The following is a 13,088-nucleotide window of genomic DNA, read 5'->3' as shown; positions in this document are numbered from 1 at the left end:
TTAGCTCTAAAATTATACTCTGTTCTGCTAAGTGCATGGAAAGCTGCTATTAAAACTGCTGCTCAAAAAAAATGGGTCAGAATAACAGTTATTACTCGAGTAAAACACCCACTGACTTCCAGGGAGTTTAACCTGAAGAAATTCTGCTGGATTAAGTCCAGAGAGAGTTACTTGCTTCTAAGGATAGAATTTGGCCCTACAACCCTTCAGCAGTCTGAAGGGAACTGCATTTAAAACTGTGTTAAACTACAGATCAGAAACAGTTCCCATTAATTGGGTTTTATCATAGCTTGGCCACTTTGTCTGAACTGGTCTGAACGTTATCTCGTTGGGGTTTTTTTAATATAATTGATAAGTTTTTCACCTCAGTGATGCAAATACGCAGAATGCTTACAAGCTACAGATATGTATAAATGCAAACACACGAAAGTGTTGTGAAAGCACTTCCCACATTTCAGCACTTCCCATGCCTGCTCAGAAGGCAGAGCACCACGACCTGCAGGCAGCCGAGGGACAGCCCCTGCGCCGTCCCACCAAGGGCTCTGTTCTTCATGCAGGCTTGCTGGTGTGTATCACTCAATGATTTAATTCAGAACACAGGGGCTAGAAGCAGAACCTCAAGTAGTTTTCTTGCGTGGTAGGTCCTCGTCGATGGCTGCAGTCCTGTCGTGCTGTTGCTGTCCCATGGACAAGCTCTCAGCTTTGCTTCAGCTATTTCAGCAGCCGTGGGGTTCATGATTCACAGGTGGGTACGTTCTGCCTCAGTGATATGTTAATATCACTCGTGACTTTGGCAGCAGTAGAAGCTCAGAGTCTCCTCTTGCCAAAATGTTTGCCACAACCCTGATTCTGAGCGATCTTTTTTTCTGTTGTAATGGTACATTCGGACCATTCTGCAGGATGTCACCATGCTGTCTCAATTATACTTCCAGTAGGATTTGAACAGCAAGTAATCATTACATTTTTTTCATTACAGAGTACCAATGGTTACAGTCTTGCAGCCAGCTGGAGTGGGAAGAAAAGCATTTCTTGACGTGTCTCATGACAAGAACAGAAAATAGTGAAGAGATTAAGGCAAGCATTTAGCTTTGCTTGCTCCCATCACATGGGCTGGGGTTGCAGCGATTGCTGGTTGTCACAGTGCTCTTTAGGTGACATCCTTGGTATGTGTTTAACAGCCTGCTTAATTTTGAGGTGTTTCAGAATTGCTAAAAATGAGCACTCAACACTTGCATTAACACTTTGTATAGCCACGTATTGGCAGTAGAAGTTCTTCGGATTAAATGTGGCTCTGTTCTTCCCAGCATCACGAGTCAAGTTATGCTTTTTGGATTGGAAAATAAGTGGGAGTGTTTCTGCAGGTGACCTGCTCTGGTTGGGGGCAGCCAGCCCACCAGGGGTCGGAGCTGCATGGGCTGAAAGCCTCTTCCATCCCAACCATGCAGTGGTCCTGAGGCAGTTTTAACAGTTGGGTGTCCCACCCACAGGGAAAGGTGGTGAGAAGGGTCCAGTGTTGTTTGTTCCTTTGCATTTGCAATAATAATAATAAATTAATTTAAAAAAAAAAAAAACTTGGAAAACAATAATGAGAAGAAAGAAAAAAAAAAGAACCAGAAAAAATGGTATTCCTATGAGGAAGGGGGAAAATTCCCCCTATGAGGAGGGGGAAAATGGCCTTTATTTATTAAAAACGGAGTAAAATCAGAAGTTGCATCTTCTGAACCTCTCTTGCCCCCAGGGCTGCAGTGGGAGAGGCAGACACGGCCGACCTCTGGCCCCGCTGCCCGCAGCACCCAGCTGTCTGCTCCCATTACCACCACTGCACGGCCACGCTGCTCCGTGCTAATTGCCACCTCCAATTACGTGGGAAAGAAATTATGATGCAGACAGGGTTGAAGCAAACTTGATTTTCACTCTTGTTATCCTCGTGGATGTAGCAAGTTCATTTGGAGAATTAAGGCCTCAGGTTGCTGTGGGTGATGTGAAGCAGCTGGGCACTAGCAGCAGGTCCAGTGTAAATCCCTCCTTTCTTAGGGCCATGGAAGCACAGAGTGGTTGGGTTGGAACCTTACAGCCCCCCCAGCCCCCTCCTGCCATGGGCTGAGTGCACCCCAGCTCAGGCTCCCAGGGTGCAGCCATGGCTGTGGGCACCTCTTGCAATGGGCAGCAGTGCCAGGGTCCCCCCACCTCTGGGTGAAGGATTTCCTCATCACTTCTGCCCCAGATGTCCCCCTTTAGAGACTGACAACCAATCTTTAAGCGCTGTTTTCAGATCAGCTTAGCTTGGTGGTGCATTATTCTGGCAATTTAGCAGGACTGACAGCAGCTCCTGATGCCATGGAAGTTTGGGAAGTGTGCATCCTGATACGGGATCCAACTTCCAGTTGGAGGCCTGTTTGTAGCAGTGTTCCTCAGGGGTCAGTGCTGGGTCTGGTCCTGTTCAACATCTCCATCAGGGGATAGAGTCCACCCTCAGCACTTTGCTGATGATACAAAGCTGGGAGGAATTGCTGACGTGCAGGAGGGCTGTGCTGCCATTCAGTGAGACCTGGACAGGCTGCAGAGTTGGGCAGAGAGGAACTGGATGAGGTTTAATGAGAGCAAGTGTAGAGTCTTGCAGCTAGGGAGGAATAACTGCATGCACTGGTACAGGTTGGGGGATGAGCTGCTGGAGAGGAGCTCTGAGGAGAGGGACCTGGGTGTCCTGGTGGATGACAGGTTGGCCATGAGCAGTGTGCCCTGGTGGAGAAGAAGGACAATGGGATCCTGGGCTGCATTAGGAGCGTGGCCAGCAGGTCGAGGGAGGTGATCCTCCCCCTCTGCTCTGCCCTGGTGAGGCCTCACCTGGAGCACTGTGTCCAGTTCTGGGCTCCTGGTACAAAACAGACAGGGCTGCTGTGCCCACACTGCCTCCCTGCTTAGCAGCCATCTCAAACCCACACTGCATTGAGCGTTTGCACAGAGCAAACGTGGGCGTTAATTTTTATGTGCGGATTTTACAGCGTTTTATAATGATACTTAGCAGCATAAAATGTTGGCACACATCAGAAATTGGTGAAAGTTCAGCCATCTAATTTGGGAAGGTTGTGCTTACAGGCACTAACACTTGCAGACAGTTTAATAGCAGTATTTGGCAGTGTCTGTTAGAGCCGCTTAAACTAATTAATGCATTTGCTCCCTACAGGATGAAATTGAGTTTTCAGATACGTTTATAAAATGATGTGCATGATTGCTAAATATTTCATTATTTTGAACTATAACTTCTGGTGGTTTATGTCGGTATGGTTAGAGTACATATTCTCCCGTGACAGATGTGCAGTGGCTCTGGAAGTTAATCTGTCCTGCGTGTCGAGGCAGGCTGGCTCCACGATGCTGCATCGCTGTGGGCTGCAGGGTGCTTGGTAGGTTGGCCATGGCCACGCTGGGATGCAGCTGCTGTGCTCCCAGTGCTGCTCCATCCAGTGAAGGCGACAAAACTGTGTGGGATCTGGAGCACAGGTCTCATGGGGAGCGGCCGATGGAGCTGGGGTTGTTCAGTCTGGATAAAAAGGGGCTCTGGGGAGACCTTAAGGCTCTCTACAGTGTCCTGAGAGGAGAGTTGTCCTCTGCTTGCAAGTAACAGCTGTAGGATGAGAGGTGATGGCCACACACTGCGCCGGGGGAGGATCAGGTTGGGTATTAGGAACGATTTGCTCTCCAAAGAGCAGCCATGCGCTGACCCAGCTGCCCGTGGCTGGGGAGTCCCCATCCCTGGAGGTGTTCAGACCTATGGGGATGTGGCACTGAGGGATGCGGGCAGCGGGTGCAGTGAGGGTGGCTGGGGTTGGGCTGGGGGTGGGTCTCAGATGGCTTTTCCAACCTGAATGATTGTGTGATGCTGCCACCAGGCTCATGGCACAGGAGTGGGATGCTGTGGGAGCCTCGCTGCCACCAGTGTGTGCTCCCTGCACAGCGTGTGCCCTGGGGAGAGTACCGGGCACAGATTCCCCGAGTGCTCAGGTCAGCACGGATCTTGCTGGCTTGAGGAGAGGTAACAAAACCAAGAAGCCACGATTTGGTCTGAAAGAAACCTATCTGAAGAAATGACGGTAAACAAAATCTGTTTGCCTAAGGAAACCCTCCTAGCAATCAGCTAGTAACACAACTGCTTGTGCTAATGAACCCAAAGCTGTTAATGTGGTTTCTTCAGTTAAATTGATTCATGAATTTTGAAGAGAACATTATCTAATGAATTTTCTTTGAATAGAAAGCAATTAAAAGGACAAATCAGTCTGATTAACCCCAAAGTCACCCTACTGCCACAAATGGTGTACAGTTTGAAATTATATCATAAAAAACTAGAGCAGATTTGCTATCTCTTTGCCCTCTACTAATCCAAGTAAATTAATGAACAACAAAGTTAATTTCTTTGATGACCCTTTCCTCGTATCACCTGGATTATGCTGATGTTTAATTTGCTTAATGTTATATTAAAGACTAAACAGATTTTTTCAATGAAGTGATTATCATTCCCTTCAGTTAAGAAGTGATTTTTATTATTTAACACATACATAACAGTGTATGGCTTTCCTTTAAGGGCAAGATGGTCCGTAACATAATCAATGTCTTTTTTTGACAACTAAGGAAGGAAAATCACAAAGTTGTAGGGGTTGGAAGGGACCTCTGTGTTTTAAATCAGTTTGTTTCTCTGCCAGATTAGTAGAGTGAGTCTCACAACAGGGCAGAGGGGCCTCTCTCCTTCTTTCTTTGCCAGCTCTCTCTTCTGAGTGAGTTATTCACTCGTTACATCTGCAGAGTTTCTACGAATGCCTCGGAAGAGCAGTGGGCGTTAAACCCCGCTAAAATCCGAGCGCGGCTGTTGGTTGTCCTTTTGTCAACAGTCATGGGCTGGGAAGGTAAAACCTAAAACCCTGCACTACAGAAAGAAGCTCGTGCATTTGCTCATTCGCTCTTTCAGCCGTTGGAATGCTTAGAAGCAATTTGCTGCCGAATTAAAATGAAAATAATGGAAGGTACATTATTTTTATCCCGAGCCCCGCGTCGTTAAGGATGTGCCGTACATTCAAGGTCGCGGGCAGTCCTTACGTTTTGTAATGTCTGGCATGCTGAGCAGTAGCTTGGGGGGCTCAGCCATAAAATGCAGTCAGCCAGGATAATACGGGGCCTCTGGCGCTAGGGCTTCTTCTGCCACGCGTCCCAGCTGAAGTTGGAAATTAGCTGGAGATGCGAGAGCTTTGTGAAATAGGTAGAGCCGGTTATTTCTTCCCTTTTTAATTTGACTCTATGCTAATTTATGCTCCGCCAATTTAATGGAAAAACCGCATTGTATGTGTTAACGGGATAATTGTACTCGAAGCAAATTAAAAATATAGGAAAATCAAAGCTCTAAATCCCTTTTTTATAGTGATCGGTTACTTGAAGCGCTCTTTCTAATAATCACGTATTTAAATATAGTAACGCAGGACACAATAACAGGACAGTGTCTTAGGGCTGTTTAAATTTAAATTAGAAGGTTGCCATTGAGCCTACGCGTCGCGCCGGGCGTTCTGAGGATTTCATCTCGTTGTTTCACACACGTACCAACAGTACCCTCTTTATTTGCAGATTCCTTCACCAAACAGGTGCTGTGGACCCTGCTGAGAGAAGTGAAGTTCGGAGAGGCCATTTCTTACCAGCAATTAGCAGAGCGAGCAGGCAACAGCCGAGCAGCAAGAGCGGTGGGAGGAGCGATGAGGAGCAATCCTGTAAGTTCATGTCAACTTTCAAATAAAGTTGATGGAAGGTGGTGGATTTAGAGAGCTTTCTGGGCTAAATGTCATTAGATTAAATTTATCTGCTATGAAAACTGGTCTACCATGAGTAATAAGGTCAGTAAGTGTTTTTAATCAGCAATAATGCACAACCCAGTTTAATGTGATTTATGCCCTACCATTTATGGTGTTAGATTTGGAGAAGAAACTCTGCACTTCTTTTAATTCGTCGACCTGTACATATTATTTTGATCTCAAACTTTCTTACGCATTAGGCAAGGGAAGTCTCTTGTTACTCAGCACCAACATCCTTGGTCAGGACATGAGGAGCTGTGGAAGCATTGCCGGATGGGATGGGCTGCTGTTACGGATGGATTTCTGAAAGTGTGGAAGAGAAGGGATTTTAGTTCACGCCCATAATGCACACCTGAATTTTTAACATGTTTTTTTTTTTTTCTTTTGCGCTGGAAATGAGATGTAAATGGCATTTCTCCTTTAGATAGATTAAGGTGGGTCTCCTGAACTGCGAGCTACTCTAGGCTTGTCCTGTTGATTTTGGAGAAACAATGTGGTACAGGACTCGGTCTCTTTGTCCATTTCCCAGCAGTTGTTTTTCCCTTTTTAATGTCAGGGTCTGGGTTTTCAGATGTTACTTACGCACCAGCTGATCACTGTAAGTGAAGTTGGTGACAATCATTGCCCCTACCCATGGATCCACTGCTTTGGGCCATGGTTGGATCCCCTTGGAGGAAGCTCAGTCCTGAATAGGGAGTTTGTGGGCTGCAATGAGAATACCACTGCGCTGCAAGAGACAGAAGGAGGGAACTTGGTTCCTCACCCCGCAGTACTGCTTTGTCACTGTGCAAAGGAGAGGGAAAGCGAGGGAAGAGGGTGGCCCTGGGACTGCATTTGCACATTCCCTCTCTCCTCGCCTTTAAAATGTAGAAAAAGAAACCCCATTTAGATTTCTGTTAAAATCGTTGTGGCCTTTTTTGGCCACTCTTCACCATATTTTCCCTCATTAGCACTTGTCCTTAGCAGCATGTGTCTTTCCATACCCAAACGCCTCTCTTTTCTCCAGCGTTACACCTGCCATAATCTTTAACCTTCTCTGTTGTTTCTGCATTCAGTTCTCCCAGTTTTTTCTTTAATGAGATGCCATAAGACTGCAATGTGTTGTTGCAAAGCAGATTCAGGAACCTGTTTTCAGAACAACCAGCGGCTCTCCATATAAAAATAATAAGGGTGGGGGCTTCTCACATTGCCACCACATACTGCCTTCGTATTTCATTTCATTCATAAAATCAATCTGCATATTATGCACGGTCAGCCTGCATGTCATGACTCACAGGTCTGAAGGATCGCATAAAGATTTAGATGGAAAATACATAGTGAAAAGGGGCTCCCTGTGAAGTACACAAGGACTGTATTTGTGGTAGCACGTGGAACATGCATGAAATTGCAGATTAACTACAGGAGATGTCTAGTAATAAAAACGTGTTTTGGAACAGGCAAGGATGTCATTACAGTATCATCAGCTTGCTTTCTATTATGAAATATTGGAGTAGTATTATATTAATAGAGCTCTTTTTTCCCTGAAGCTGTACATTAGTATCTATAATACAATTAAAAACGTTCTGCTGGGGACAGAAACTACTCTAGCCATAGTAAGGGATGGGAAATAACAAAAATAAGGTAGGACCCCATTTAAGAACAAATTGCAGTAGCTTTGCTGTCTATTTTCAGAACTATTTTCAACCTTCCTCACAGGGGAAAAAGCAGGAATTTTCACACCACAACCTGCTGTTACCGCTGCTTTGGATGCTGCTGCTCCACTGCAGCCTGAGGGCAAAGCTGGGTACATTTCTAGGCAATAGCAATTACATATCCTTTTGCACAACACTGTATTGTTATTCTTTGAGAACTGTTTCCTGCAGGTTTGCATTGTATTACCTTCTCTTAATGTACACCATATTATATTGGAAAGCATTCCATCATATTAAAATAGTTTGTATTGTCAAGTACAATACGGTGTGCTGACGGAACGCATCTTTATGCTGCTCGTGTGAGCTGCTTCCTATGAAAATCTGATACACACTTAAAATAGCTCTGTGTACTTCTTCATTGAGCTTAGAAGCTTAAATCCATCAGACGTTGTGCTTGTTTGTATGGCAGTGTGCTGCATGTATCAAACTTTGGAGTACCCGAGGTCATCGTGCATGTATAAACCCACTTGTTTGTTGATCAGATGAGATATTGGGCTTTAAATGTGCCTCAACAGATCATTACATGGAACTCGTCGTGCGAACCACAGCATCATTAAAACAGCAGAAAGGAATTCAAAGAACAGTGGTGTGAGCAGCTGCTACACCTGTAACGTGAGCTTCCTGATACACATCCTGGGTTGGAGTAACATTTACTCCCATTTGTAGCAGGAATGTGATGTCCTCTTAAGCAACAGTTCAGTGATTTTTGTTCACAGGAGAGAAACTGAAGCTTTAGTGAATACTTTTATTAACGATCACTGCAGAGGCTATGCAAAATTGTTGAGTTGTTTGCACCTTGAGATGCTTCCTTGATTAAAGGACTAAGTTATAGCACGGAGACTGTATTATAACGGTGATTTAATGAGGACAGCAATGTCGGTAAAAACGAGGGCTGGAAATAAAGCAGAGCTGGATGCACACATTGCAGTGTTAGTGATGAAATTTTGTATCTTAACGTTTTTTCCAGGAAACACCAAAAGGTTTCTCCCTTCCACAAATCATGGGTTGGTGTTTAATTTTGGTAGCGTGCGTTCTACAGGTTTCCCTTTGTAGTGGGGTTGCTTCACATAATTCATACAGTGACCTTCAAATTTATGAGAAGGTGGAAGAGGTGCCAGCAGCAGCTGAAAGATGCGACATCCTTGCCTCAATTTATGCCAAGGACGTGGCGGGGATGGCTCACCTTTTGCAAGAAAAACTTCAAATACTTTACTGCGGTTCAGATTGACTGCAAGGTCTGTGGTCCTCAAAGGGAACCCATAAAGTTCAATTAAAAATCTCATTAGACTAGTATAGGAGGATCAAAAAGAAATCACAGAGACTCATGGGAAATGGCGAATGTTGGGCTGATTAGTCCAAGGCCATCCTAAATGACTGTTCTGTGGCTTAAATAAGACGTCTTCAGCGGTCTGCTAACAGCAGTAATAGCTGCATACGTTTCTTTGTATTCCATCCAGTGGTGTTATTGTTTAGGTTAAAACCGAGCTGAGTGTCTGCCGTGGTGCTGAGATCGAGCTCTCGAAAGTCAGGGATATTATTCAGCCAAAACAGTGTAAACGTTTGAGAGTGAAAGGAGTAATTGTGCATTTATGAGAAGACTGTGAAGTATGGATTTGAAATGTCGCGCACACATAAAACTACTTGTGCATTAATTCCTTAGGTGGCGAGCAATAAAGATGGAGCCGTGCTGGTTCGCATTACGGTATTTGTTTCTGTAAGGGAAGAGGGGGGGAAAAGCCATAGGACATGAGCGAACGGACAGATTATTTTTTGCTAAGTGTGATTCTTGTTGTATGTTATAACTTGATATTTCAGCTGTTTCCATTATGGCCTGGCTGATCTATTTTTGACAGTTTGGCAGTTTTCTGCAGGTCTCCAGTCCATCAGCCAGTATAATAGGACGGTCGGTTTTCCGTTGCGTCAAATTGAAAACTCTTAACAAGCGGAGCGCCGCGCTGCTTCATCCTCAGACGGAATTTGCTAAATGCAGTTCAGAGGCGATCGATACCGTGTGCAGGGAGTTTTTTTCCCCACCTTTTTCTAAACAAACGCATTATTGAGGAGTTAGTTTATTCACAGATTGCCATGAGCGTTAATGACCACCCGAGTCTTGTTCTGCCAGTCACCCAGATGGCTGTTGATAAAGATTTAGCATCATGTTCTGAGTGTCAGGGCTGTCAGTAGTGCTGAACCATTTGACCAGAAGAAAAAACGCACAGGGAGCTATTGATTACAGCTTCTCAGTGTCACTTGTTCACCAGGATTTAGGTATTGATGAGGCTGCGAGTGAAAACAAGCTCTTTCCCTTGTGGGCCTCTACCCAGAAGAACAAAAGCAAAGTTGGAGAAAATATTCAGCTGGTGCCCGAATCAGAGGGATTCTGCTATTGATTGAAGGGTCCCTTCATGTTATTTTTGTTGGAGACAAATCTGTGGGTTTGGAAGTTTTATAGCGTTGGAGATAGGGTCTGTGTAAGTGATGGATTCATGTATTAGATGAATTAGATTTCACAGCGTGAAGATTTCAGTGGAGCTATAATATTATGAGCTGCTTGGTTATTGATAAAAATTACATTAAATGTAGCCAAGGCATTAAAGCTCCAGACTAGGGTAGTTCTCCTTCTGAAATGTCCTTAGGGCCCTAATAAATTTTAGCGGGTTTAATTATTTTAGTAGTCTGAAAGTTGTCATCGCAATTAAGCCACACTGAAGCAACGTTCGATATCTTTAAATGACAGAGCCCACGTGCCCTCTGTAGCACGTTTCCTTTTGTATCCGACGCGGCAGAGGAGGAGGCGTGTGCGTGCACGCGTTAGGACAGACTTGGTATGAAATTCTTCGTTTCAAGCATGGAAGATGCTCTGTTTCGCAGCCTTCATCCTGGTGGCTGTGTTTTCCAGCATCTGCCCGTAGTGTCCTGTAACACCCGAGAAGTCCCCCAACAAAAAAAAAAAGTCAGAAGGCACTTGCAAAAACAGTACACTTAAAGAAGTCATAAACCACGAGCGTGGTGGTGGGGTCTGTAGGAGTTGTCATGGATGCGTCATTCACTCGTGGCCCCGCCAGCTCCAAATAAAGCAGCTATTATAAGCATTTGCTATTAAACCTGGATTAAAAGTTCAGCCATCGGAATTACTTACCCATAGCAGAAGAACTGTCCCAAAACAGTTTCCAGAGGTCTGACCTGTAGCTGTCCGGGGCTCCGAGGCCTCGGCTCAACTGTGAGCACAGCTGCAGCCTTACTGAAACAAATAGGAGGTGGGAGAAAGACAAGTCTGGCTCGAGTATGCAGTTTGTGCATATGTATGTGTAAGTAAATGGGTATATTCACTTAAAATATCCACACTTTCAGTCAGTTGTTCACAGGTCTGTCGTTACAATTGAATCCCTCTGTAGTTACCAGAGCACATGCTGCGTGATTACAGATGATGTATTGCATTTTTTATGATGTGTACTTCAACTATGATAATCACCTGCGATTAAAAAAGGGAAGTAAAAAAAAAATAAGAAGTGTGTTTATGTACTTCTCGGCATCACCAGTCTGTTCTGTAAGTTCTGGCATTGATTTTTCAGAATCCCTGGCATTTGGCTATAAATGATACAAAGGGGGAGGCATGAGAAGAAGTCCTTAAATTGGCTAGGTGTGAATTAAATCTCTCCTGTTGTAGGTTTTAAAAATTCAAAACCCATTTTGGATTGACTCGCTGTTAAATAATAAATAATGCCTTGTTCTTATCTGGAATTCTTCAGCAGCGCGCGTTGAGGTGCTTCGAGGGAAGAGGAACTGGCTGTGGGGCTGAGGCTCAAGGAAGTGCCACTCCCGTGTTTGCAGTGGTCATTTTAGCAGGAGTGCTGCCTCTTCTGACCTGACACGATGGTTGATAACCGCCATGTGTGTGTGCTGGGAGGTGGCCCTGCTTGTAGATGTCTGGTTCTGCAGAAACGAGCTTGCTGCAAGAAGCACGGATGCCCGCACGTGCTGCATGGTCTTCAATGAGGCTCTTTCCTTTTCTGCCCTGAAACATCCCGTGCAACCTACATGCCACACTGCAGGAGCTGTTGGTGCAACACTCCTCACAAGTGAACAGGGGTCTCCAACGCAGCCTTTGAGCTGGATGTTTAAATCCGTGTCACTCCTAGCCCAGTGGAAGGCAAATGCTGCTTTAGGAGCTCATTTGTGGCTTGTTGCCCTTCTTCACACTGCTCTTCTCCTCCTCTCCCCTTTGCTTCACCCTTTGCTTCCTTTCTTATTTTTGTGTGTTTTGCAGATCCCGATTATCATTCCGTGCCACAGAGTGATCTGCAGCAGCGGGCAGATCGGCAACTACGGAGGAGGAAACCTTATGAAAGAGTGGCTTTTGTCACACGAGAAGCTCCAGAAAGAGAAGTTAGCAGATTGATGCGGCTCAGCCACGGCTGCTCGGCAGCCAAGGCACACGACTGCAGCAGCTCGGCTTATAACGAGCTCTCAGAGCACCCAGCAGAATTCAGGAAAATTGTAAATATTTGAGTGACATATAAATATAATGCAACATCCGAAGTGGAATGTGTGGTGGCACCACTATATTAAAAAAGCGGGATGCGTCCTGGGGGATGCAGCTCGTATGCCCTTTCTTGTTTTTACATTTTACAGCAGAATGACTGCAGCGGTCCAGGCCTGTTGTGCACGTATTTTGTTCTCATCACGGGTTCTGTGTCTGGGCTTTTCTTTTTTTCTGTTTTATTTTTAATGTCCATTAAAGCAAGGATAAGAGAACAGGAGGGGCATGGCAAACTTGAGGCGCGGGTGTCCCTCAGAGGATGCTTCTGTGTGGCTGAGGGGCCCCGTGGCCAACACGTGTCCTCCCCAGCCCCAGGCAGCCCCGTGCCCACTGGTGTCCGGGTACTGAAATGGTTTTTGAGTCAAGCCCACGTCACGGTGTGTGGCGAGGGGCTGGCACAGGGAGGCAGCTGTTGAGCTGCTTGATGATAGAATTTCCCTCCGGATTGTGAGAAGTCTTCAAGGCAGGAACACGTATGTTGCTTTTGTGATGTTTGCGTAAGGCAGGTGGAGCTGTAGAGGGCAGCGAGTTGCTCGAGATGTTTGAAATAAGCAGTTAGATGAGTGCAGCTTGGGCACGGCATCGAACGGCTCATCGTAGCTGCATGGTTAGCAGCAGCAGCCTTCCTTTAGCCTTGCTGTTTCTGTCGTGGGAAGCTTTGTAACCTCTCCACAGAAAGGATTGGACAGACGTTAGCGCTGAATTCTGAAGCGTTTTAGAAAGGGAAACTGCGAGCCACCAGGAGCGGGAATTCTCAGTGTGGGAATTGTAAATTCCAGGTTGGAAATACTGATTTTTTTGTGTGTGTTTATCATATTTCCATAGATGTCTCTTTAGAAAGGCCGTTGCTAACCAAGAAATTATGGCGTTACGGTGCTTTAGTTAATGTAGTATTATTGATATCTCAGAATTACTTCAATAAAAAGACTGCTTTGCATGTGCAAGTGTCTTTGTGTATGTTTATAAATAAAACACAGTGTATGATATATGGAGAAAATAAACTATACCCAACTGTACAATATAAAGCTGTAT

The 13,088-nt window shown here is 45.2% G+C and overlaps 1 protein-coding gene across 1 annotated transcript in view; it reads left to right on the top strand.

Annotated features, from left to right (window-relative positions):
- MGMT (O-6-methylguanine-DNA methyltransferase) overlaps positions 1–12,695 on the top strand; it is a 133,002-nt gene extending 120,307 nt beyond the window's left edge. Inside the window, exons 5-6 of the mRNA XM_065746432.1 lie at positions 5,605–5,744; positions 11,784–12,695. Coding sequence (XP_065602504.1) covers positions 5,605–5,744; positions 11,784–11,915 — 272 coding nt within the window. The 3' untranslated portion in view covers positions 11,916–12,695. The remainder of the gene's footprint in view (positions 1–5,604; positions 5,745–11,783) is intronic.
- The last annotated feature ends 393 nt before the right edge of the window (positions 12,696–13,088 follow it).

This window comes from Cyrtonyx montezumae, unplaced genomic scaffold, assembly GCF_038088225.1.
Source record: "Cyrtonyx montezumae isolate F1298 unplaced genomic scaffold, pur_monq_1.0 scaffold_4, whole genome shotgun sequence".
NCBI classification, from domain to species: domain Eukaryota; kingdom Metazoa; phylum Chordata; class Aves; order Galliformes; family Odontophoridae; genus Cyrtonyx; species Cyrtonyx montezumae.
The sequence above is the reverse complement of the archived record's forward strand: the minus strand, read 5'-3'. Positions and strand labels throughout refer to the sequence as shown.